Raw genomic sequence first — 25709 nt, forward strand, 5'->3', positions numbered from 1 at the left:
TAATATAAATAAAAGTATACATTAATTTCATAAAATAATAATAAAACCAATAACATATTATTTTTATCATTTTTCAATTGTCATGTCCAAAAGAACTTTTTGAAAGTATAACAATTAAGTAAAATAATTATAATAATTTTTATTTTTATTTTATTATTTTTTAACATAGATTATTTTACAATTTTATTATTTTAAACATATTTTATAATATTATTTGTTTTAAAGACAAAAATGAGTATTTTTAATTAAAATTTTAATTTATTTTAGTACTATAAATTTTAAACAGGTTGTTGGTTTTTGTTTTTTAGTTTATTATTAGTTTTTTGGTTTTTGTTTCTATAATTTTTGACAATGATGTAAAGGAGTCTTAAAAATTTTAAAATAAAAAATCAAATTACTTTTCACAAGAAAATATTTTCAAGATTATTTATTGTTATTGTTTTTATTTCACGCAGATATTATAAAAATAACAAATTAACTGAATTATTCGATAATATTTTAAAAAATTAAAATAAAAAAAGAAAAATTATTTTCCAAAACTACACCTACCCAAGTGCCTAGAACTTAGACTGGACTAAAATAAAAACTAGCAAATTGGAAATCCCGTTGAAGAGTTCGATTTTCTCCGCCCGGCAGCGCGGCGACCTCCATGGTGTCCCTCTTTCTACCATCTCACTCGCGTAACAGTATCATCGAGAGGTCAGCTAAGACCTAGCTGAGCTCTAACTGGTATACTTCTTCATTTTTTTTCCTTCAATTTCTTTTAATTTGTGCTTGCCGATCAGACCAATCAAACTGATTTGCATTTCTAGGAAGACCTCGAGAAGATTCTATGGAGGTTTTCTGATTTTGCTTTTCTCTTCAGTCTTTGACATTTGAAACAAATTAAGTCCTCTGGATTCTGAAGCGTTGTTATTTCTAAATTATTATATATTTTTTGCATCTCCAATTCGTTTCCATCTGTTTTCTTGTTTTCCATTTTTTTTTTCATGCTTAAAAGACGAGATATCCAGGTAAAGTCGTTGACATATTTTGATATTATAGAGCTTTCTTGCTACGATTGTGCGGCAATTCTTTTTTATGTTGCTTGATTTGATATTTTGTAGGCAATGCAAGTTAGGGCTGTTCCTATGCAATTTTATTTTTAAATGGGTTGAAGTTGTGCTAATCTCCTGAATGTAAAGTTTGGTTGTGTTGTGTAAATCACATGCGTGTAAAGTTAGGTTGTGTTTGGGAATATTGATCTTGGGCCTTAGATTTGGATTTGTGTGGATTTGGAAATGAAACACAACATAATTTTGTATTGCATATTGCCTAATCACAGAAATCCAAATCCAAGTGTCAAATTCTTGTTTGTCAAATGCATAGTTAGGTTGTGTTTTGGAACATGGACACAAGGGCTTGGATGTGGACTTGTGTTGATTAGGATGAAATTTAATGCAATTTTGTACTAAATTTTGTCTAAATTCACACAAATCCAAATTCAAATTTTGCTCCCAAACACATGCTTATATTGCATTTGGGAGCATAGATTTTTGACCTCAGATTTGGATTTGGGTGGATTTGGACAAATTTCAATATAATTTTATAGCACATCTTATCCAAGTCCAATAGAAATCCAAATCTAAGACCTCTTCAAACATACCCTTAGTGAATTTGTATAGTGCACGTAGTCACTCATTCAAAAGTCAAATGTCCAAAGATTGGAAGGTTTTGCAGTTCAAAGATTGGAAGCTTTTGCAAAAGGCTTTTCTTTCGAAGAGGCATTTTAAGGCAATTGACAACAGCATTTTAAATGGAAAGAAACGAAAATGTTGTACTAGCGCTTGTCAGTATACTTCAATAGCTTGTTTTGGATTCCACCAAATCTGCCTTATTTGTTTAATTTCCTTTTTTAAATTATCAAAAAATTGAATAAAGAATTGATGGAAGGGTGCATTCAGAGTGCAAAATCTTGAATTTTTGATTAAGAATTTCTGATAATGGTATTATTTGGTGACAATTCCCAAGTGTCTGTGAAGTCTTGAATTATAGCTCAAGCTCACTGGCGCAGCTGCAGAAGTCGTGTGTATGATGGATATGATCACAGTTATTGTTGATGGCGGCACTGAGGATGCTATGAATAGAAAACTTGCCCATAATAGAAACCTTGTTGAGGTGCATTTCTTGTTCTTTCATTATCTGTGTACATTATGCAGATTTATCTATGATCTCTATTATGTATGGCTACCTATGCAGTAGGACTATGAAAAAAGAGAAAATTAAGTAAAAATTTGCAAAGCTGTCAGGTGGCATTGCTAAACATTGACATGATTCCTTGATGATCTGCCTCTATAAAAAATATAGGCTCTTGTTTATAATAAAAAGTTTGTGAACGTCATTTATTTCTTCTTATAAATTTTGTACCATTTGATTGTATTCAGGTTGGATCATTGACAGAAACAGAACTTAGGGAAAAGAAAGAGAGTGTTGGGGATGCTTTTGATGCAACAAATGTATTTCTAGACATATTTTAAAATATAAGGACTCCTATATTACCACGGGATGAATTTGAAATTAACAAATTGAAATTTTGCTTCTATTGGATTTTTTTATTGACTACTATATTAATGTGAAACAAACCTTCACTTCTAGATTAGAATATTTGACATATTTCTTTGTCAAATTTTTACTAGTCAATTTTGAAAATTTGCCTCTATTAAACACAATTTACATTGCAGCAGTTTTCTTATTTGAAATCTAAATTTCTTGTTTCCATGTTATCTTCAATTTCTTCTTTGAAATCTAACAATACAAAATTCATTCTTTCAATTTCTTCTCAATATAATTACAATGACCTTGCAACTTGCACTATGCATTATAAAAGTATTACATAATGAAAAATCCCTTTAATTATAATTTTGTACCATTTGATATTTGGGCAGCAGACACCATTGACTCGTTAGCCACAATTATTTGTTTCTGACTAGCTATTCAATTAGTTCAAAAGCGTTGGGGCTAATAGGTGGTGCTTTGAATGGCCAAAGAAGGATGTTGTTTTTGCTTAACTAAAATTTTAACTTTGTTACAGAGGTGTGTCTTGACTACAAATTATTGAATTTTTGTAATGTGTACTTGTATTGTTCAATTTTTGTCTCACTTGCCGTATTTCAGATGAATCTTTCCAGGTTTCTATTAGCATTGTTTACTTTTGCAACCATGAGTGGACATTCACATTTATTGTCTTCAAGTATAAATGATATTGACATAAATTTATTTTCATCAAATAAAATTTTTTCTGTATTAAATTTTGCTGATGGAGAAAAAAGGGAAAATCTTGTGATTTGCAAGTGAAAGGATTGCAGAAAAGGTAGACTATGAATTACATTTTTTAATTTTATTTTGTAGAATCACCTTGCTAAACTTGAGTATATATACACAAGTTCTTTCTATCTTTGAATGTGTAGGTTATATTTATTCTTTTTTGTACTTGGTTTTTCTTCTTTGTTATTATTTTAGCTTTTTTTTTTTTCATTTAAATTCATTGTATTGCGGTATTTTTATATCATAGTTTAGAAGATTATTTTTTTGGTGGATTGGGTTTTGGTACTTAGATTTTAGTTTTCTTCTTTCTTTACCATCCACATTTGGGTTTAGTTTTTTCAAGTTTTCAATTTCTGAATTTCTACTAAAATATATATTCTTGGCTATATTCTCAATTTTTATCATTTATGTATTTTTTGTTGTTACATTTGTGCTTTTATCTGATTCAACTGATGGACACTTTTGTTTTGATTAGCAATACAATATTGTAGCATAATCAAATTTTGTCTTAATGTTTGTTTTAGTATCAATTTTCATCTATTTGTAATATATTGTTTGTTTATTGAAGGGGAGGAGGGATCTAAGGTCGAGCCCCACCCTTCTGCATAGGTTTTTTGATAACCTCCCATTTTACAAGATGATACTTGAACTCCTCTCTATGTTCCCCAAAGGAATCTTCTTTGGATCCCTTCTAAGCTTTAGAACTAGAGATGGGGAGCAAAGACGACATAAAGTAGACAGGGAGATTGGCTAAGGTGCTTTTAGTTTGCCACCTGTTGAGAGAGAATTCTTTTTCCATCTAGCCAGTTTCCTTTCAAATTTGCCAATTATGGGATCCCAAACATCCTTGTCTTTGAACTTGGCGCCCGCCCCCGCGCACGGGGTGGGGTTGTTGTGGTGGTGGGGCAGGTAAGAAACGGGAAAGGTCCCAAGTTTACAGTTTAAGATGCCTGTAAGAAAAGGTCCACTATCACAAGGCCCCATTGGGATGATTTCACTCTTACCCAAATTCACCTTTAGACCTGTAACTGCCTTGAAACCAAGAAGAAAGCATCTGAGGTTAAGGATTTGAATAAGGTCATCATTGCAAAAAATAGTAGTGTCATTTGCAAAAAGCAGGTGGGAGACCACTAAGATCTTGCTGTTCCTTACGATGCTAAGCCCCTTAAGCAGGCAACCTTCATTGGCATTGACTAACATATGGCTCAAAACTTCCATAACCAAGATATACAAAAGGGGAGAGAGGGGGGAGGGGGCCTTGTTGCAAACTTCACGAAGATCTGAAGAACTCCATGGGGCGGCCATTAATGAACACCGGAAATGAGGGTGTGGATATGCACTGATTGATCTAGCTACACCAAATTTTCTCGAAACACATATTTTTGAGAATATAAAGAAGAAAATTCCAGTTCATATGGTCAAAAGCCTTTTCCTTATCTAGTTTGCAGGATACAACACTATTTCCTCCCTTCAAATAGGTATCTACAACTACAACCCCGTTTGCAATAAGGCCTGCATCTATGATGTGTTTGCCTGTAACAAAGGCATGCTGGTGTTTTCCAACAACTTCTAAATTTACTAATTTGAGCCTGGCTACAAGAACTTTATTTAGGAGTTTATACAAGCTACCAACAAGGCTAACAGGATGAAAATCTTTGATGTTTAAAGCACTACTCTTTTTGGGATTAATGAGACAAAGGTTGAGTTGATGCTAGCCACAAATCTGCATGAGCTGTGGAAATCATTGAAGACTCCAACGATATCTTGTTTGAGAGTGCCCCAGTTCCTTTGAAAGAAAGCCATGTTGAAACCATCAGGACTTGGGGCTTTGTCCCCACAGCAACTCTTGAGGGCTGAAATGTTTTCCTCTTCCTCGAAGTGTCTCTCAAGACACTGAGCTGTGGAGAAGTTCAGTTCGTTGTAGGAAATACAGTTCACAATTGGCCTCCAAGTTTCATGCTCAGTGCACAAATTTTAGTAATAACTGTAGACACCCCTTTTAATAGCCCCCTCTGCTAGGAGTTTACCCTCCGCTTCAAGTTGTATCTTCGATGCACATTAGCTGCTTGGTGGGAAAACCTCCTGTTCTTGTCCCCAACTGTTAACCATAGGGCCCTAGGTTTTTGCCTCCAAGATATTTCCTCTGCAGTGATGACCTCGGCAACGGCTCTTTTAAGGGCAATTCTTTTGGATCTATTCTCAAAATTCAGGCTCCCCAACTCCTTTTGAGTCATTCAGGATCTCATTCTTCTTAAGGGTGACATTGCCAAAGTCATTTTTGTTCCACTGCTTAATTCCTCTTTCAAAAATTTTAATTTAGAGGCAATCATATAGGTGGCCTTCCCTTCAGTCTGCATTGAATGCCACTAATTCTTGATCAGATCGCCAAAACCTTCATGATTAAGCCACATGTTCTCAGAATGGAAGGGTGTTAGATCCCACCTGATTTCTCCTTTGTCATGTAAGACGGGAAAGTGGTCAGAGATGGGCCGAGGGAGTAAGGATTGAGTAAAAATTCTCTTTTTCCAATTAGATGAAATAAACTATGAGTCCTTGAGTGACAGGGGGACTCTCTAGTGTTAGAACATGTGAACTAGCCTCCAATAAGGGGAAGATCAATGAAGGCTGAAGTGTTCACGAAGTCATGAAACTTCCTCATGCTGGAAGAGTCAGGATCTCTGATCCCTTTTGTGGGGTATAAAACTAGATTGAAATCTCGCTCTGATAATCCAGGGGGCTCCCATTTTTCTCTAATATCCATGAGCTCATTCCAAAAGAGGTGCATTGAAGGACCCTTTCCTAAACCATAGACCCCAGTGAAAATCCAACAAAAATTGTCATCCCAAGTCTTGAACAAGCAGGAGACTGAGAAAGTATTGATGGAATGGTCTAATAATTCCACATCCAAGTCATTCCTCATGATGAGGACCCCTCCTGCTGAACCAGCAGCTTTCAACGCAATCCATCTGCACCTTTTTAAACCCCATAAGCTATTCACCAACCATTTGTTCAGAGATTCCATCTTGGTTTCCTGAAGACAAATAACGCCCCCTCTCCATTCAATGAGAAACGACCTTATAACTGTTCTTTTAGTTATGTCATTTCAACCCCTCACGTTCCAAGAGACTATTTTCCTCAACATAAGTCAGCGTCAAACCCTCTGCTGCTAGTGACTCCCATATCCGAGACTCTTACTGCTCTGTCATACTTCAAAGAAAATTCCAGCCTCTTCAGCACCCTGCTTATGCCTTTCTTGAGGCTCCTACTTTGTTGCTTTTTCTCATTGCTTATGCTCTCCTGTCTTCCTGTTTTATTATTATTATTATTATTGTTATTTTTTTTCAATGTCCTTGAAGGGACACAAGGCTCTATCTTCAAGTGCTTCAAAGGAAGTGCCAATTGCCTTGCTCATCGAATGCATCTTACTGAGAACTCGATCTGAGACCTACAGTTTAAAGTTGGGGCTGCTGAAATCCATTTTCTCAAAATCATTCAGATGGAGAGGTGGAGGAAGGTTTGCAGCAATTCAGGTAACTGCTTCCTTGACTTGGATGATAGCCGGAGAATCAGCCGGTGCCCCAGGATTAGAGGCCTTCTCCCTAGGGTCAATGCTTGCCGAAGACAAAGGCACAGAGGTGGGGGGGGGGGGGGGGGAAGGACTTGCTGAGGGAGAGGAGGACCATGGTGGAACAGAGGGGGCATGCAACAAGTTGGGCCACGATGGAAGAGAAGGGGATGAAAGCATTGGGCTTGAGAGAAGGCTGAGGGGATGAGGCCCAGCAAGAGAAAATCCCAAAAAAGAAGAGAGGGCTGGGGTAAAGAGAGCCCACTCTGAGAAGAGACCTGATATCTTTGAAACTAGAAAATCGCTTGGGCTGAGGAGGAAGAGGCCCAGGAGGTTCAAATTTTGAAATCTGCTGGCTGGCCAAAGCCCTGTGACAAACAACTCACAAAGGAGTGCATGCTTTTACTTGCTGTCTCAAATGGCTCCGACTTGGAGATAGTGAGGTTCAGATAGCCACGAAGTGAGGACAGGTATGGGAGGAGGCCTGTGAAGGTACCGGAAGAGAGGGGGCAGGAGGGGGAAGCTCGACTGAGGATTTCAATGGTTCCTGCCAAGGCCTGGAGTGAGAGAAGGGGTACAGAGAGATTCTGCTACCGAACAAGAAGATGGCTTTGGAGATTTTACTCCTGCCTTTCGAGTGAAGCCTTTCAGGGAAGGCGACAACCCTCCATCCATTTTCAGAGATCCTTGAATGATAGGGAAACAGAAGAGTTATCTTCTTTGTTAGTCTTGTTGAATAACTGTCAGGTCTCTTTGGAAGCAGATAGTTGATCCTAGTCTTTGGATTCTTCAGGGTTTTATTCTTACATATTTTTTTGAGAGTTTTTGACTAGTACTGATTCTTCCTTTACTCTCTACAAAACTATTTGGAAGGCCAAATTCCCCACTAAAATCAAAGCTTTTCTTTGGTTGGTTGTGCTTAATAGTTAATAGGATCAATACCAATAACTTGTTGCAGATTAGGAGGCCTTTAAAGGCTCTCTCCAGATGTTTGTGTGCTTTGCTTTAACTGGTCTGAATATGCTCTGCATCTTTTCATGCATTGTGATTTTTCCTGGAGGCTATGGAACAAAGTATTCAATTAGTTTGGAGAATGTTGGGTTTGTCTAAGGACCGGAGGTTTTTTTGGCAATTTCTTTGTCGGCTTTGCTAGGAAGAAGGAAGGGACTGTGTTATGGACATGTGCTTTCTTTGCGGTATCTCGGGCACTGTATGTAAAGTAATGTGCATTCTTTCTCAGGGAAGATGTTGTTTCTGTTGGTTTGGAAGAAGATTCATTATTTGGCTTCTCTTCAGTGTGTGGGTAATGGGAACTTCAATGGGGTGTGCTTTTCGGATATTTGGTGCCCTTGGCATTCTTTGTTGATTTGTTAGGGCGTGCTGGTTTTTTTGGCTTGTGCTCTGTGCTTTTTGGTTTTTCCTTTTTGTTTTTTCTGGGGTTTCCCAGTTTTCTGTGGAGATGTCTTATTCTCCTGTCTGTACATTCTTAATCTATTAATGAATTTTTTTTTTCTATAAAAAATAAAAATAAAAACAAATGATTATTGAAGTTTGACTCCCATGAGTCCCAGCATTTTTCTCCTTTCCATTAACACAAACAAGATTCTGGAAAACATGTGCATAAAAAGAAAAAAAACTTCAATAAACTGAGTGTGTGTGTGCTGAGTTTTGGCTCATGTTCACATGGTTTACCCACTGTATGAAATTGCAATTGATATTTATTTTAATTAGCCAATTTGCAAAGCCAAAGAAAGGGAAGGTGACTCGAGAAATATGAAAAAGCTCTCTTCTCAAGGGAGTCCTTGATTATGAAGGTTTGAGGCATGGACATGATTATGGAGGTAGTCTAGAATGCATTTTTCTTCTGTTTACCACTATTCCTTTTCTTTTTTTTGGTCCCATTTTAAAAATGGTAAAAAATATAATTAGTTTTCTGTGAAAACAAGCTGCTATTGAGACTGCCGTTGTAAAAGTAACAATTCTTGCTGGCAACAGAATGTTGGGCTATGCTGTTCCCGGGAGTTATTAGAAACACAATGGTATGGTATTTTGCTTTTTAAGAGTGGTTCCAGACATCTATCAGATTAACAAAGGACATTACCAACATTGGAATGCTAATGGCTGCTTTCAGTTGCTCTATACATCACAGCATATTCTATTGTATATTAATCTCCCAGCTGCTTTCTGATTTGACATTTAACTGGCTTGGAAACTTAAGGGATTATTGGTGAACACTTTTGCTAACAAAAATTGAACCATGCAGAGCCTTGAGAACTTTTTATTTTAGCAATGTACTTGTTTCAGGCACACCTACTTGAAAAGTGTTCTAACTCAATGTTTACAATTATAAATGGAAAACAAAACATATACTGAAATAAAAAGTATATTGAGAAGGAGAACACTCCCTCTCTCATGCCTATAAACACTCTTGAGTCCTGTTGATGACCATCTATGACTCTTGGCAGGTGAAGCTCAGGGAGGATCACAGTGCCTAAGGGCTAGGTCAAACGATAGCTTTGAGGTTCCAGGTTTCTCTCAAAATATAACACTCTGAATTTGAGGGTGTAAAAGTTTTGACGTTTTGAATTTCCTTTTTGGTGTGCCTTTGCAACTTTATACATGTTTTGTGTATGTACATATTTATAGTGTTTGTGCTCCTCTTGTTTTCCATGCAAGTGACTGTAATGACTGGTAATTTTGCTTTCCTGAGTAACTTGTGCTGTGCACTGTACGTGAACTTTCCAATCGTCACCCTGACTATAATACACAATGAAGTCACCAGAGACAAGGACATGTAGAAATGATGTTCTTCACCGTGGTGCATGAGGTCTGCCCAGTCCTTGCTAAAGGTATTGCAGTCAAAGCAGCAGGCTTTGATACAGCTACCTTTATGGGTATGGGTTTCCTACCTTTCAGGTTTTAGGGTTTAGTTGATGTAATGGCAGATTTCCAAACTCCCTAAATTTCTCATTGTAATAGATGGTTTTCCTACCTTTCAAGTCCAAGCTCATTTATTCAAGACTGGAGGAATGGTAAAATATGTTTAAAGGATCCTTCAAGCACTGCTCTATGCGGCTCAAAAAGCCACCAACAGTGCTGCTCCAGAGAGAAAATATGCAAATTCTAAACCTGTTTATGGTACTTTTTATGATTTAAGTGAAAACATGAAGATTATTCATTTTGGAATTACGTGGAGTTGGATAGAATTCCAAGCTCCATTGATTTGAAATCTGCCTGTGCAAGAATTGGTTTGAGTTTTTATTTTTATTTTTATTTTTATTTTTTCCATCACTCTCCCATGCTATGATTATATTGCTTAGGAACCTGCCTCTCTCTCTCTCTCTCTCTCTCTCTCTCTCTCTCTCTCTCTCTCTCTCCCTCTCTCTCTCTCTCTCTCTCTCTATATATATATATATATATATATATATATATATATTCCCCTTCAATGGAATGCTTTTTTTTTTTTTGAAATGCAGTAATTTTTAGGATTGTTGTGCTGCTGCTCTGCCTTTTACCTTTTCCTTTTTTTTTTCTTGAAGGGGGGGAGGTTGGTGTGTGAAATTCTATCGTACAATGTTTAATTTCTGACAATTTTCATTTACTTGGCATTTTTACAGGTAATTTGAGGGGCTACAACTTATTCACAAGGAAGTGTTTGGAAATGAGCAAGTGAAATGATTCAAGGCTTAAGAGAGTTATTTTTTATCCAAGGCTAAGAAAATTGCTTAAAGTCTACCTTGAGATTGGAATACTGGTTAAAACACCTGATAAGACACTGATCACAATTTAAAATGGAAAGACTGAAATGAGCTCTGGGACATAGATCAAGAAGGTTCTATTGGAAGTAGGCAACAAATTTATAGTGGAATGGTGAAGTCGGTGCAGCAGAATATAGTGCTGGTTCTACTTTTTCCTAAGAGAAGAAAAGGAGATTATTAGTAAGTCTGAAGTAAGGAAGAAATTAGAAGTGTTCACCCATTAATTTGATTCTCTAAGTTGACATCAAGGTTGCACATTGTTAGAAACTAGTAAAGTCATTTCCTGTTAAAAAAACACAAAGACCATGCAAATAGACATGATTAAATATTTTATTCATATCCTTAATGAGATTGTGTTAGTTGATTGCATGCTTATTCATTTAGCTTCAAGATATTAACATTAAGAGTACAATCCCTAAAGGGGTGCCACAAGTCAAGCTATAAACCTGAGTAACTTGGTCCCAAATGGCCTGAAGCAGATGTCATGTCAAGTTTTGAGAAGCAAGAGTTTGAGGTAGTGAATCAAATAAAGGAAGTGAATTAGACAACACTGCTGATGTCTTCCACTCGAGCATAGTTACCTTGAAGATCGTTAATAGGGGCATCATTGGCAAAGCATAAACCTTACTCTCCATATATTGGAATTTGAAACTGTTGAAGTGAAATTGAAATATGACAAAGATTAGTTTCAGAATCTCGTCTGTTGATTGGATAGACATTGGTTCACTAGCATTCATTAAAATGAGGTTTGGGCTTCTTTATGCATTGCATATGTGGCATCAATAGTGATGAGAAGCATTCCATACGCATTTTGTAAAGTATTAGCAGAATTAGGATGTATCCTTGCGTCCTGCATCATAATGTTTATATCATATAAATTTTTTTCATAGATTTTGTGAATAGTGTTCATTCCACTTCTCACACCTTCAATTCATTGCTTTTCGTAGATCAAAATGGTCTATGTTCTACTTGGGGCATAAGGACCGATACTCCCCAACCTAAGTAGTCATTTTCTCAAATCTTATTTGTCTACCTCACAAATCTAGGTAGTCATTTTCAAGTTATGATGTCTACCTTGGAGATTCGGGTAGTCATTTTTCAAATTGTGATTTTCAAGTTGTGATGTTTTTCCTACCTCAGAGGTATGTGGCATTAGTTCTCAAATTTGGGTAGTCGCTTTTAAGTTGTGATGTCCATTTTGAAGGCACGTGACATAGTTCCCAAATATGAGTGGTCGCTTTCAAGTTGTGATGTTTTGTTTGCCTCATAGTTATGTGAAATTAGTTCCTAAATCTAACTACTTTCAAGTTATAATGTCTATTTAGGAGGCATGTGACATTAGTTCCCAAGTCTAGGTAGTCACTTTTAAGTTATGACATTTTGTCTGCCTCAGAGGTATGTGGCATTAGTTTCCAAATTTGGATATTTGCTTTCAAGTTGTGATGTTTTGTTTGCTTCAGAGGGATGTGATATTAGTTCCCAAATTCGAGTAGTCATTTTCAAGTTGTGATGTTTACTTCGGACTCGTGTGACATTAGTTTCCAAATCCAAATAGTCGTTTTCAAGTTATGATGTATGCTTTGGAGGCACGCGACATTAGTTCTCAAATTCTAGTAGTTGCTTTCAGGTTGTGATGTTTTGTCTACCTTAGAGGCATGTGACATTAGTTCCCAAATTTGGGCAGTCGCTTTCAAGTTGTGATGTCTAATTCAGAGGCATGTGACATTAGTTCCCAAATTCAAGTTGTCGCTTTCAAGTTGTGATGTCTACCTTAGAGGCGTGTGACATTAGTTCTCAAGTTCGAGTAGTTGCTTTCAATTTGTAATGTCTACTTCGAAGGCATGTGATTAGTTTCCAAATCTGAGTAGTCGCTTTTAAGTTATGATGTTTTGTCTACCTCGAAGGCATGTGGCCTTAGTTCCTAAGTAGTCATTTTCAAGTTGTGATGGTATGTTTACCTTGAAGGCTTATGGCATAGTTTCTAAATCCAAGGTAGTGATCCCTTCATAAACTAGGGCAGTGTATATATTATACTGCAAACTTGTTGAATTGATTTAGATTCCATGCACTTTTGTAAATCCATACATTCTTTTTTGCCCGATTTTACTATCTAATGCTTGGCCAAAATTTGTGTCGCCTGTCTACATGTCTTCTGTCATCTTAAGTAATAAACCTATAAAGAGGGGTAGTTGTAAACATTTCATTTTGTCTGAGCCTTGCTCTGTAAATATTTATTAATACAATAAAAAATGAATAAAAATACAGGAAAAATGAAATAAAAGTAAAAATAAATAAATAACAAAAATCTAGTGGGCTAGCTCTTTCGTGCTTGCACCTGTACACACATCATAATATGAGATTTTAGTTATAAATGCGTTGGTAATAGCAAATCAAAATTTTAAAAAAATCAATCAATTTGTTTTTAATTTGATTAATCAATCAAATTTGATTGATCAATCAGAGTTGAGTTAGTTGGAGGTCGTCATTCTAGTTTATAAATAAAGCATTGCAAAGAGTTGAGGGGGAAGGAAAATTTGGAGAAAAATTGGTACTAAAAAGAGTGGGAACAAAAAAGGCTAAGAGATTGAGATTAAAAGGTTGGAGAAAGGGTTGAAGATCGAAAGGCTTGTATTGAAAAGGCTAGAAAAAGGTTTGGTAGTAGAGAATTCACTCAATTCGGGCAAAGAAAATAAGCAATTTTGCAGATTGAAAGGAACAAAAAGGTTGGAGCCTATTCTTTTAGTTGGTTTAATTTGTTTTTGGCCTGTATTAAAATTTTAAATTCTAAATTCAAGAATTTTTAGGATTTTTTACGCTGCAATTTAAGTTCAAATTTGAACAGAATAGGGTTTAATTTTGACCCAATAAATGTGGAGCCAAAAATTCCCAAGGGTAGACTTGAATATTTGACCTCAAAAACCCAAATACCCATACCCAAGAACCTAGATCCGAAAACCCAGATCAAATAACCCAAAACTAGATCCAAGTCCACTAAACCAAGACCCGAAACCCAAGTCAACATTGACCTGGGTCAATTGATCCATTGACCCAAGCCCATTAAGCCTAAGACCCTTGACCAAGCCCCATTTGAATGCACTAGCCCAATAGTTTAATCAAGGCCCAACTTGATTAAGCCCAGAGTGCCCTAAGCCTAAATTGATCTTAGCTCAGTTAAATTCGCCCAAAATAAGTCCTAAGACCCAATTAATTCACATCCCAATTGGGCATGCCTTAGTCCAATTCTTTATGGCGCAATTGACAAAGCCCAACAGACAGTGTTGACTTTATGAGTCCAAGTCTGTTTTGATAATGACAAATGACTTGATATTTGACTTGTGCAATTGAGTTTGTGAACAAGATCATGATTTAGAATGTACGAACGGTAAACTTGATATGAAAGTCACGAGGGACTTAAAGTACATATCACTTAATTCAATCCATGGAACTAGAGAAATAAAAGGGATAAAGAAGCAAAACTTCAACTTCAAGATCTTCAATGAGAATGGGTATTTAGAATTGAATGTATTTACATATATCATATGATATAATTTGAAACTCAAATATTCCCTAGATTGACCGTTAGGATTCATGCATTTCATAAAAGATACATTTACATTAGTTCTACGTTGAATAAATTTTTAGAGGCCTCATCGACGAACCCCATGGCCTCGTCGACGAACGCATAAGGCCACTCAACGATGAACAGTTTTCTTTCGTTGACGAAAAAAATACGGAGAGCCCAAAAGTTCATACAGTGGTCTCGTCGATGAACGTATCCATTCGTTGACGAAAGTCGTGACGCAGAACGACGTTCCAGCACAAATACAGATAGATTAATGTTTAATCTTCATATGATCCAACGACCAGAACTTAATCTGATAGCGAGAACACTATTTAAACATACCCTAAACCCTAGAGACATAAGAAGAAACACTTTAAAGAGACTAATCTTGTTATCTTGTGCTAAGTTTGTCTCCATTCCAAAGACTTTGCCAACACTCTACTGCATTCATATTCTTTGGGTAAATCATCTCAGTTTTTCTTTAAAGAGCATTCATCTACACATCTTGCAAGCAATTCGTGGTGATTGAGGTTTGATCAATAAGTGATTTATTTGTAGATGCAATATATATATCAAAAGTTTTTCATCTTTCAAACTCTTATATCTAATATTTTTATTGAGAAGAAAAAATCCTTATTTTAGTACTTGAAAAGTTTATTTGAGAAATGTTTTTGCTAAAGTCTAAATCTTTGCAGATATTTAAGTTTATATTTTACACAAAGATTTCATCTTATGATATTATTGCAAAAACTTTTGATAAGCAAATCCTAAGGATTTTAAAATACAAAGTCTTGATAAATCTTGTTGAAAAATACTGACTTGTGTTTAAATCTTTGAAGATATTTTATCATATATATATATATATACAAAGATCATATATTTGTTTATACACAAATATCATTGAAAACATATTACACACTCATTGAGTTTCATGTTTTATCATATGATTATGTACTGGGAATTCTATTGTGCTCACTAGTTTAATTGGAAGCATTTTAAGTTTTGCATAAATTGTAATATTTATGTTGTATTCACGGTTCGGGCTGTGAACTGGGGTTGAGAAGGAAGCTACGCCTTTGGTAAGCAGCAGATTGTAAGGGAAGTTTCGTCCTAGTTAAAAGAGCGAATTTTTAGTGGAATCCTTGTATGGGTTGCTCAAGGCGAGGACGTAGGCTGAACCTTGTAAAAATCGACTTTGCATCTCTCTTACCCTTATCTCTATTTTAATTTTTGCGTAATATTATTTGTGTGAATATTGTAAATATTTTAAATAGATTGTAGGTCTTCAAAGTAATTGGGTAAATTAGGTTGATTAATAAAATCACTTATTAGGTTGATTAATTGAAAAACGTTGAGGTAGTTGTAAGTAGCTTGTAAGTTTTGTAATTGATAGTTTTCAAAATTAGAACTTGAAGGACTTAATTTTAAAAACACCTAATTCACCCCCCCTCTTAGGATAACATCAGAATTCACATTTGGTATCAGAGTCAAGTTACATAGACTTAACCATTATTTTTGTAAAAGATCACAATGACACACATCGGTGTAACCCTATTCGGTGAGGGTCACTCGTCTACTAGACCACCAATTTTTTGTGGTGTAAATTACACCTATTGGAAACGAAGGATGAATATATATCTTTTAAATGTTGATTGGAAAGTGTGGATAATAGTTTCTAAAGGAAACCATGTTCCTATGAAAGTAGTTGATAAAGTAAATGTATCGAAGACTGAAGATAAGTATGCTGATGATGATTGAAAATTTGTTCAAATAAATGCTACTGTAATAAACCTTCTATACTGTGCACTAGACATTAATGAGTTTAATAGGGTAATAGCCTATAAAACTACAAAAGAGATATGAGAAAAATTAGAAGTAACATATGAAAGTACTAAAGAAGTAAAAGATAGTAGGATAGATATGCTTACTAGTGAATATGAGACATTTAAAATGACTGCTGATGAGTCTATTCAATCCATGTACACTAGATTCACACACATCACGAATTCATTAAATGCTCTTAGTAAATCTTACCTTACTTATGAGTTGATCAGGAAAATCCTTAGGGAACTACAGTCAGTTTGGGAAGCTAAAGTTACTGCTATAGCCGAAGGAAGGAATCTGAAAGAGATGTCGGTTGATGAATTGATTGGTTCACTCATCACGTATGAGCTAACAATAAATGAGAGGAAAAATGAGCAGAATAAAGTAAAGAGAGTTATGACTCTTAAGGCATCGTCTAGCAGCTCTAGTGAAGGAAGTGACTCAGAATCATAAGATGACATGACATTGCTAACAAAGAAGTTCAGAAAGTTTTTGAAGAAGAATAAGAAGTTTAATAGAAAATTTCGAAACTCGAAATCAGAAATAGGAGAATCAAGCAAGAGGAAATAGAAGGAAGATCCGCCAACTTGCTACAATTGCAGAGAGGTTGGGCATATCAAGTCTGAATGTCCTAAACTAATGAAAGTCTTCAAGAAAAAGAAGATGACTCTAAAATTCGGTTGGGACACGCACAACACAAATAGTTCAGACACTAAGTCCAGTGATGATTTGGTAGCCAATCTGTGTTTAATGGCACATGATAACCTTGAGGTACAATCATCTTTTTCAACATATTCTTATTATTCCAGTGATTCTGAAAACGAAAATAGCATGCTTTCTTATAATGAATTGCAACAAGAATATTTATACACTCTTAAAATGTTTGAGAAGAAAACTAAGAAAATTTTTGATTTGAAATGTAAAGTGAAAGAACTCTCAAAGCTCATTGAAAAACAGAATGAGTTTCATGCATATGTGATAAAAGAAAAGGATTAGAAATTGAGGAATTGGAAAGAAATTTGAAAGACAATTCTAAAATTATTATTAAATTCACAAAGGGCCAGAGTAACTCTGAAAGACTTTTTGGGGCACAAAGAAATTTCCTAGATAAAGAAGGACTTGGTTTTAATGGAAAGGAAAATTTAAAATAAAAACATCTTTACATGAGTTACTTTGTAAGGGAATCAAAAGTTTATACTCCATCAAAAGACTCTTATAAATATACTATATGCTTTAAATGTAAAAGGATGAGTCATATAATATTTGATTGCCCTTTTAAGAACAAAGGTATTAAAATAAAAAAGGTATGGAGAGTTAAAAGAGATTCAAGTACTAACCCCCATGGACTCAAGAAAAAATGAGTACCAAAAACAGTTACTTAAATGTCTATTGCCGGTGTGTTTGAGATCATCCTCCTCAAAAGATAGATGATATATGGACAGCGGATGTTCACGACATATGACTGTGGATAAAGCCAAATTTACATCCATCACACCAAAGGACAGAGGATTTGTCACTTTTGGGGACAATGCAAAAGGGAAGATCTTAGGAGTAGATAAAAAATTTTACCTTTAGGTTTGGATCCATGTTTGGAAAAGTTGGGATCAATTGGCTGAGAGCCAATCTCTCAGCCTTCTTTGTTATTTAGACCTACAAAATGAAAGTGCGATGAGAGTTAGAAGTGAGGTGTGAGATCAAGATGAGAAAAATTGAGAGAGACTGAAAAAAGGAAATTAAATAAAAGAATGAGACGAGTGAGAGCAAGATGAGGGGTGAGCAAAGAGAGAGGGAGAGAGTTGTGAAAGAGAGAGATAGAGAGAGCTGAGGCAGAGGGGGTGAGACGAAGAAAGAGAGAGAGAGAGTTGTGATGGAGAAGAAGTGAGATGGTAGATGAAAGAGATGCATGATAGAGAGGGAGTGAGATAAGAGCTAGGGAGAGAGAGAGAGATGTGTAGAGAGAGAGATAGAGAGAGCTACGAGAAAAAAGAGGGAGATAGAGAGTTGAGAGAGATAGACAGAGAGGAGAGTGAGAAGTAAGGTGTACTCCTATGAGGGGAGGGGTGAGTTAGGTTTTAAAATTTTCTTTGTAAACTCTTTAGTTAAGTATAACCATTTTTAATTTTGATTTTGGTTGCACAATTCCTTTTCAAATTACCAACCAACAATTTAATGTAAAGATTATATTATGAATTCAACTTTAACAAATAATAATTCAAATTAGATTTTCTTTTCAAAACATATCAAAGATAAAATTTCATGAGATTGATCTCGGCTGTGTTTCCAAAAGCTTAGTATTCAAAATTTTTTAAATCACACAATCAATTAGTTTCTTGATTTTTATATTGATCAAAATCAGTATTTTAGAGAGTTACAGTATTCAGTAATTCAATATATAAGTGTAATCTAATCAACTAATCAATATAGTTCCTTTGATCAAAGTTTCAGCAATTCCCAATAGCTAATCAGTTCTCAGTGATCAATTTAAACATACACACAATTTATATACTTGCTATAAATTAAAGAGATTAGGGAAGAAAAGCTATAGACCAGAGTTTTTACAAGGTTCAACCAGCAGCCTACGTCCTTGTCCCAAGCAATCACTGTGAGGATTTTCCTTTCCAACTTTTTACCGGACAAAGTTACAACCTCTCTCCTTATCAGGTGGAGACCCCTCTCTAACAAGAATATCCCTTCTTGTTAGGCAACGATCCAATCCACCTTGAATCATCAAGAAAATAAGAAACAAGAACACCTTGGTTTGTACAAGAGAAACTCTAAGTTAGAGCAGATTTGTACAAGTGAAAATCAATGTACTTAAATAATTAATCAATATAAATGAGTGAAGCTTAAGTAAATATCACCGAGGTTCTAATTTGATTGGAAAATCTTGGTAGAAACGATCAGAAATCGTGAGTTGTATCAGCACAAGCACAACAAGAACTTCAGAAAATACTTCAACAATAGAGCTTTTAGTTTGCAAGATGTGTATGCTTGATTGTTGTGATTGTTATTTTTGATTTGTGAAAATAATATTTATTTATAATATAATCATCCTTCTTTGAAGTATAAGCTTGCAATAGATCCTTAACCTTGCATTTACATGCTTAATTCTTGTGAGTCCTGAAATATCATTACTCAACCAAATATGTTAAGTTTCTCTTATTTGTTAACATCAAAATAAGATGTTAAACTTTGTAAGGCCAACATACTCTGTAAGAATGAATGAGTATTTTTAACTGTATAGGTGTGAGTACAATTTTGCATATACTATTTTTGATTAAATGGAGAAATGAATATTTTCTGATTATACTAAAACTCATGTTAGCTACACCCTGATATTAATTTAATCGTCTTACTGAGAAGTGTCTCACTTCAATGATCATTTGACTTTTTAGGAGGTACCAGGGATCGTGCTTAGTAGATCAAAGGGGCGGAGTTTAGTTTGTCTAGTTTATGTGTGTGGTTTGTATGGACAAAGTTGGTTTCTGTCTTTTATTTTTGGGTTGTAATATTAAATGCTCGGAGACCCTTGTAGATAATGGTAGTCTAGAACTCTGGTAATATATTTGAGAATGTTTAAATTATTTCCGCTACTTTTATATGATGATTATGGTATTAAAAATTTAGATATTACTAAAGTAGTATCCCGAGCCCCACGTGATGGGTTCAGGGCGTTACAAGGGTTCTCCCGGTTGCCTTGTTCTTCACACTGAAATGAGTGGAGTGAAATTCAAAGTAACATGAGTAATCAAAGTAGAATTGAAGAATAGAAACTAGATTTTTCGTGATGGAAGGAACATATAGGATATTCTTGAGAAGTAAGGTAGATGAGTTGAAGGAGAGGGAGGTATCACCAAGAGTTTTCAATCGGAAGGTCATTGCCATCACCTACTCAAATGGTCTCACCACCTGCATATGCTTCAGACGATAGATTTAGGTTAGAGAAATCATAAGCAAGATGATGTGTGGCTGCAGAATAAGGATACCAAGACATTTCAGAGGGCTGAGTCTGCACTGTGTAATTTTCCAAGAAGGTGCTGGTAGCTTCATACTGATACGAACGGTTGAATCGATGTCGACATTGAAGTGCGACATGGCTAGCTTTGTTTCAGAATTGGCAGAGTGGGCTATGAGCATTGTAGTGCTGAGAGGAGGTTGAAGGATAGGAGGATCGACCACTGCGACCATTGTAGGGGTATCGTCCCCTGCTACGCCCTTATCGTCCTCCGCGATTGGGTCCACGACCACACTGGTCTCGAGCAGAGGAGGTATAGTGTGTAGATGGTTCCAGAGAGGAATTTATGGTTCGGGTTGTAAGAGTGAGGCGAGATTCATGAATGAGAAGGAGTTGGTAGAGTTCATGGGAAGAAACAGGGGTGGTTCTGGTGGTGATGGAGGTGACGAATAGCTCGTATGAAGGACCAAGGCCGTTTAACAGATAGGTAACAAGATCCTTATCCGATAAAAGGCTACCAGTAGCAGCAAGGGAGTTGGCAAAGAGACGAACCTTGCTAAAATAATCAGAAATTGAAAGGTCTCCTCGGGTAAGATTGGTGAGTTGAAAGCGAATTTGAAATTCTTTGGCATGAGATTGAGAGGAGAACATGGACGAGAGGGAGGTCCATAGTTGGTAAGCAGTGTTGGAGGAGAGGACATGACCTAGAATGGAGTTTGAAAGGGAGGAGAAGAGGATACTGAGAACCAGCTGGTCGGTACGCCTCCAGGAATGAAAATCAGGGTTGGGTTTCGGTTCAAGTGAGAGGAATCAGGAAGAAATTCTAAAGGAGATGCGGAAGAACCATCGACGAAGGAGAAAAGATCTTGCCCACGTTGGTTGGCAGAAATTTGAACCTTCCACAAAAGATAATTGTCAATGGAGAGTTTTGTGGTTACTATGTGAGAGAAGGAAGAAGCAGCAGACGAGTGAGGAGAAGAGGAAGAAAACTGGTTTGCTGCCATTGCTACAGGATCGGAGGGGTTGTTAGTCTGATTCTCTAAAATACCATGTTAGAATGCTGAATGGCTAAATTCTTCTCACTAATTTCATTGAATTGATGTACAGACACACACACACAAAGAAAATGAATAAAAGAAGAATAAGTTTATTAGAGGTTGGTTATGTATAACAGGAGAAATAACAAATTTACAATGCTTCAGATTCCTGCACACAAAGTGTTTGTGAAAAGGTCTCCTTGTGTGTAGCTGGGGTATATAGCTTAATACTTGCACAATTTTCATCCCAAAATACCTTGATATGATATACAATTACATTACACCCTACTTAAAAATGTTGTAACGTATTGTGAGGGACAAAGCCCCCCTACACCCTTCGAACACACCCCCACTGTGGGCCCTTGAGCCCTCCAATTTGTGATAGCCTTCAAGTGTATATCCTTTTGAATATAAGTCATAACTCAACAAATACTAGAAACAAATTTCTTGAAGGGCCATTACAAAAACTTGATAGATAATGGCATCTAATGCATTGTGCAACAGCATCAAAGCCTTTGAAATTTCAAATTGGCCTATAGGTGGTGCATCTATCATCTCCTATGAGAAAGGAGTTTCTTCTATCTTCTCTTTCTATGCCGATTTTTTCTTTTGGTTTTCTCCTATAGTCTTCTAATCAAATTCTCCAATATCCAGCCTTTTTTCTTTTAGCATGGTTTGCTTGTCTATCCCTTTTCTTCCTATTACTAGTAAGGATTGAGCTTTCTTAACATTCTCCTTCTGATTTCAATTGCAAGTTGACAAGCTAAAAGCTATTTCTCCTTTAATTAGGACCATTGGGCTCTGCCAATTCTTGTAATTTTTTGTGATAAACTTTCCTCTTGCATAATTTGAAATTGTCGTGTAGAGAGAAGTGTGCTCGGGGAGTGCTTGGGATGATTGCTCATCTTACATGGAGAGTTTGTCAAGATGCGAGATTATCGAATTGAATCAGCCAATCAATCAAATCCATTATCATCTTGAGTTAATTGATACCATTAATTCCCCAATATCAAAAGAGAAAGAAGACAAATTGGTAAACCATAGCGTCGCATGATAAGTATATATAAAAGGAGCCAAAGCCAAAGAATCCACCACACCACCCTTTTCAAATATCAACACCACCTCCACAGTAATGATTTTTATTACTTTTTCCACGGCACTCGACCACTGTTAATCATCACATCAAACTACTTGGTACAAGTAAAATTAAATTACCCCATATGCTAAAACACCCCAACAATAATAATTAATCCCTCATTGACAAACGCTTAAGACTCACTGCTGATGGATCCAACCACTTGTCAAAGAAAACGACGACGATGATGGTTTCTTATTCATTTTTTGTTTTGCTTGGAAGAATATGGAGCAGATGATGATGATGATGATGATGAAGATGATTTCTTGCGGGGAATGCATTTCCCTTTCACAGCCTTTTCTAATTTCTTTTCTTCATTTTCTTCTGCTGCTACTGCTGGTTCCAACCTAGCCTTTGAGCTCCTGCATTCCCCCAATCATATCAGTACATACAGCAGGTTTCAGTCTACTGTTAAGTTACAGTACTACTCCTAAAGCCACCCTACTCTATTAAATAATTAATCGTATAAATCTATCCACGGGTGCGGAGTACTTGAAAAGAAACTAGTACTGTGAAACAGTAGTGATCGTCGAAAGAGACGAACATGTATAATTGAATCGTATGCATTATTATTAATTCCAATTGTCATTCCCATATCTACTGTCCAATTCCCCTGTTTGGCCATAACATTTCAATGTACCCTTTTGTACTCTCCTTGTCTCCTCCATGTATTATATGTGTACGAGGGTTTTAGATTTATGAGTCGTTTTATAAACGAGGGGAAAATAATTATGTCACGAGTGAGTTATAGATTTAAGGGTATTTAAAAAAAAAAAAAAATATTAATTTGTCCAATTACTCATTGGTTGATGCTTTATTTTAATTTTAAATTTGTAAGGAAAAAAACGGTACTTTGAGATTGGAATGTTGACAATGAGTTATCTTTAACTATGGAAAAAAGGGAGACTGCTTCAAATTGTGATTATTTTTAAACGGAAATATTTTATAGAATATTCTCTAGAAGACTTTCGTGTCAAATGTCTGATTTTATTACTAAACAAAACGACATTATTTTATTTTATATTGACTCGTTCGTGACTCAACCGAGTCGCCCCCTACTCTTTCCTAAACACAGCGACCGAATCATAACTCAGAAGGGCACTCACCTTTCTTCGTTATAGGAAGAAGATTTCTTGAGCTCAGGCTGATCCATGCCCCGCTCCTCCATCATCGTCTCCACGATGCTGCCGCTGAAGTACTCCTTCTCCGCCGCCTGAAGGTTCCCGAACCTCGGGTTCACCGACATACACCCTATCATCTCCTCCTCCGCCGCTTCCCTGCGCCGGCTTTCGCTTTTTCTCGCCGCCGCGCACGGCGGCCTCTTTACGCCGGGCACCATCTTCGCCTTTCCGGCCACCGAACTTCCACAAGCGATGAGCTGGAGGAGCATCGAATTCCGACCCAGAGTCGGTTCGCCGGTGACCAGGTCGCCGCCGTCGAACCGTTTGGACCCGGTGTTGGGCTCGTTGTTCGCTTTGTCCGAGTTAGTGGAGGAGGTCGACGGCGGCGACTCGGTCTCGAGTGTTAACTCGGTGGGCTTCTTCCCGGTTAACGCCGCTGGTTGAGGTTGCCGTGGTTCTTCCATTAATGCCTCGTCCGTGGAGACTCCTCTGGAGCAGCGAGAGAGGGGTGTGTTGGAGCTGGTGTAGCTGGTCTTCTCTTCTTCGTACTCGTCTTCTTCTTCCTCTTCGTCATCGTCTTCGAACTGTGCTCTGTATCTTGTGTTGTCTGCATCTGCTTCCGGGTTGCGAGTTGCAGGGGGCGGTTTGATTTTCAGATGGAAGGTTGGTTCTGGGATTTGGTGTCTGTTGCTCACCTGAAGTTGTTGAAATCTTTCTGAAACAAGGAATCAAATTTTCAGGACGAAGAAAACAGAGCATCTGCAGGAAGAGAAACAGAGTACAGACCAGTGCAGCCTTGGATTATTTCTGAGCCTTTGAGAACGTACTCGGCTCCTTCTACAGGGTATATGACGTCGTTCTCCGCTAGATCATTCCAGACATACCCGTTCTTGTAGCTCCTAATTATGAAAATCGAGCGTGAAATCAAAACAGAGGCGCATTGTACATTGATACAGAAAAAAATCGATTAAAAGATTTGGGAGGGGACCAAATCGGTGAACAAACAGAACAAAAAAGTACCTTTTGCAAGACCAGGAATAAAGAGAGGGCATGCCTTTACCTCTGAGAACCGTGAGCCGGTCCATTACATCTGCATACTCGTACATTACGCAAAAGAAGCAATATGCAGAAAAAAGAAAAAAGAAAAAAAAGAAGAGATAAGAACAGAGCAGAGCCTCATTTTGATTATTACCTTTGAGGCGAAGCTGTTGAGATGCCAAATGGGAAACCTCCATGTAATGTGGGTGTTCGAGCTGCCCATTGCGGGTGAGGTAATACACAACTTGAACTTTTCTGAAGGGATTGACGACCCTGCTGCTTGGCTGCTGCTGCAGGCGACGATGATGAACAACTCTTGCTCTGTCTGGACTCGTCTCTCTGTTTCTCCTTATCCCTCGAACCTCCATTCTCATAAAATAATCAATCTGCCCTTCTTTTTCTCTATCGATGTAGAATATCACTTTAAGAAATCAATCAACAGTTCTCCTTTTGTCTACATATGTACCCAGAGACGATCCTGAAAGGTGGTAATATTTAAAGGCAGAAGTTAGATTCAAGTTTTGCTGGTGGGATCATGTCCAGAGGGAGGAAGAGGGGGAGAGAGAGAGAGAGAGAGAGAGAGAGAATTTAATGATGGAAGGGGTAGGGTCAACTAGCTCACTGTGGAAATGCCATGGGGACTGCAGATGCGCAGCTCTGGAAACTCTGATCCCGAACTCAGGCCGCTGAAAGAAAACTTTTTGTCAACGATAGCGGACTTCAACTTTTTGACACCTCTCATTGAAAAAACTATACAAGGTACCGACCCCAACCCTATGCTTTGTGTTCTACTACACATTGTCTCCTCATAAAAGTATTTCTCTTCTTTCCCCTACTTTTTTTTTTTTAATTTTTTTAAAATACAAAATCAATATTAAATAAAAAAAATAAGTATTGCTTAAAAAAAAAAATGAGATTTTTTTTATGCATTATAATATATATCAATTATTAATGCAACATAATCCAATTCTAAAATGAAGAAGAAAGACTATCTATTAATTTTAATAATCATATGTTATAAATGTAAATTAAGCACTTTAATCAAAAAATAATATGATATTATTTTTACTTGATAGAAATATTTAATTTTTAATTAAGAATAATAGTGACATAATCGTTAATTAAATTATTAATTAAAAATTAATCATATATTATTTTATTATGCATTGTAACTTAATAAAATATAATTGAATTCTAAAATGAATAAAAAGAACCATCTATAAATTTAAATTAACATTAAATAGACTAAAATTTTTAATTTAGTTATTAATATTATTTATGATATAAAAAATCATATTTTATAAATATACATTAAATAATAAGATTATATTTAATTAATTAATAATATTATGTTATTTTAGTTAATAGAAAATATTTAAATTTAAATTATAAAATTGATGTAAATATCATT

General features: G+C 36.3%; 1 protein-coding gene and 1 long non-coding RNA gene across 2 annotated transcripts; one reads left to right on the forward strand and one right to left on the reverse strand.

Annotated features, from left to right (window-relative positions):
- The first annotated feature begins 562 nt into the window (after nt 1–562).
- LOC131160315 (uncharacterized) lies at nt 563–10999 on the forward strand. The gene is made up of 3 exons (XR_009138007.1): nt 563–729; nt 2011–2157; nt 10486–10999. It is a non-coding gene; the product is annotated as an uncharacterized LOC131160315 (long non-coding RNA).
- Nucleotides 11000–22106: 11107 nt separating this feature from the next.
- LOC131159909 (protein SOSEKI 2) lies at nt 22107–25081 on the reverse strand. Its single transcript, XM_058115128.1, has 6 exons — nt 24921–25081; nt 24453–24776; nt 24281–24350; nt 24047–24159; nt 23246–23975; nt 22107–22501 (listed from the first exon to the last, which is right to left on the reverse strand). Exons 2-6 carry the CDS (start codon nt 24670–24672, stop codon nt 22339–22341), a joined length of 1296 nt encoding a protein of 431 aa, XP_057971111.1. The 5' UTR covers nt 24673–24776; nt 24921–25081; the 3' UTR covers nt 22107–22338.
- Between the last annotated feature and the right edge of the window lie 628 nt (nt 25082–25709).

This window comes from Malania oleifera, chromosome 7 (genome assembly GCF_029873635.1).
Source record: "Malania oleifera isolate guangnan ecotype guangnan chromosome 7, ASM2987363v1, whole genome shotgun sequence".
Classification (NCBI taxonomy): domain Eukaryota; kingdom Viridiplantae; phylum Streptophyta; class Magnoliopsida; order Santalales; family Ximeniaceae; genus Malania; species Malania oleifera.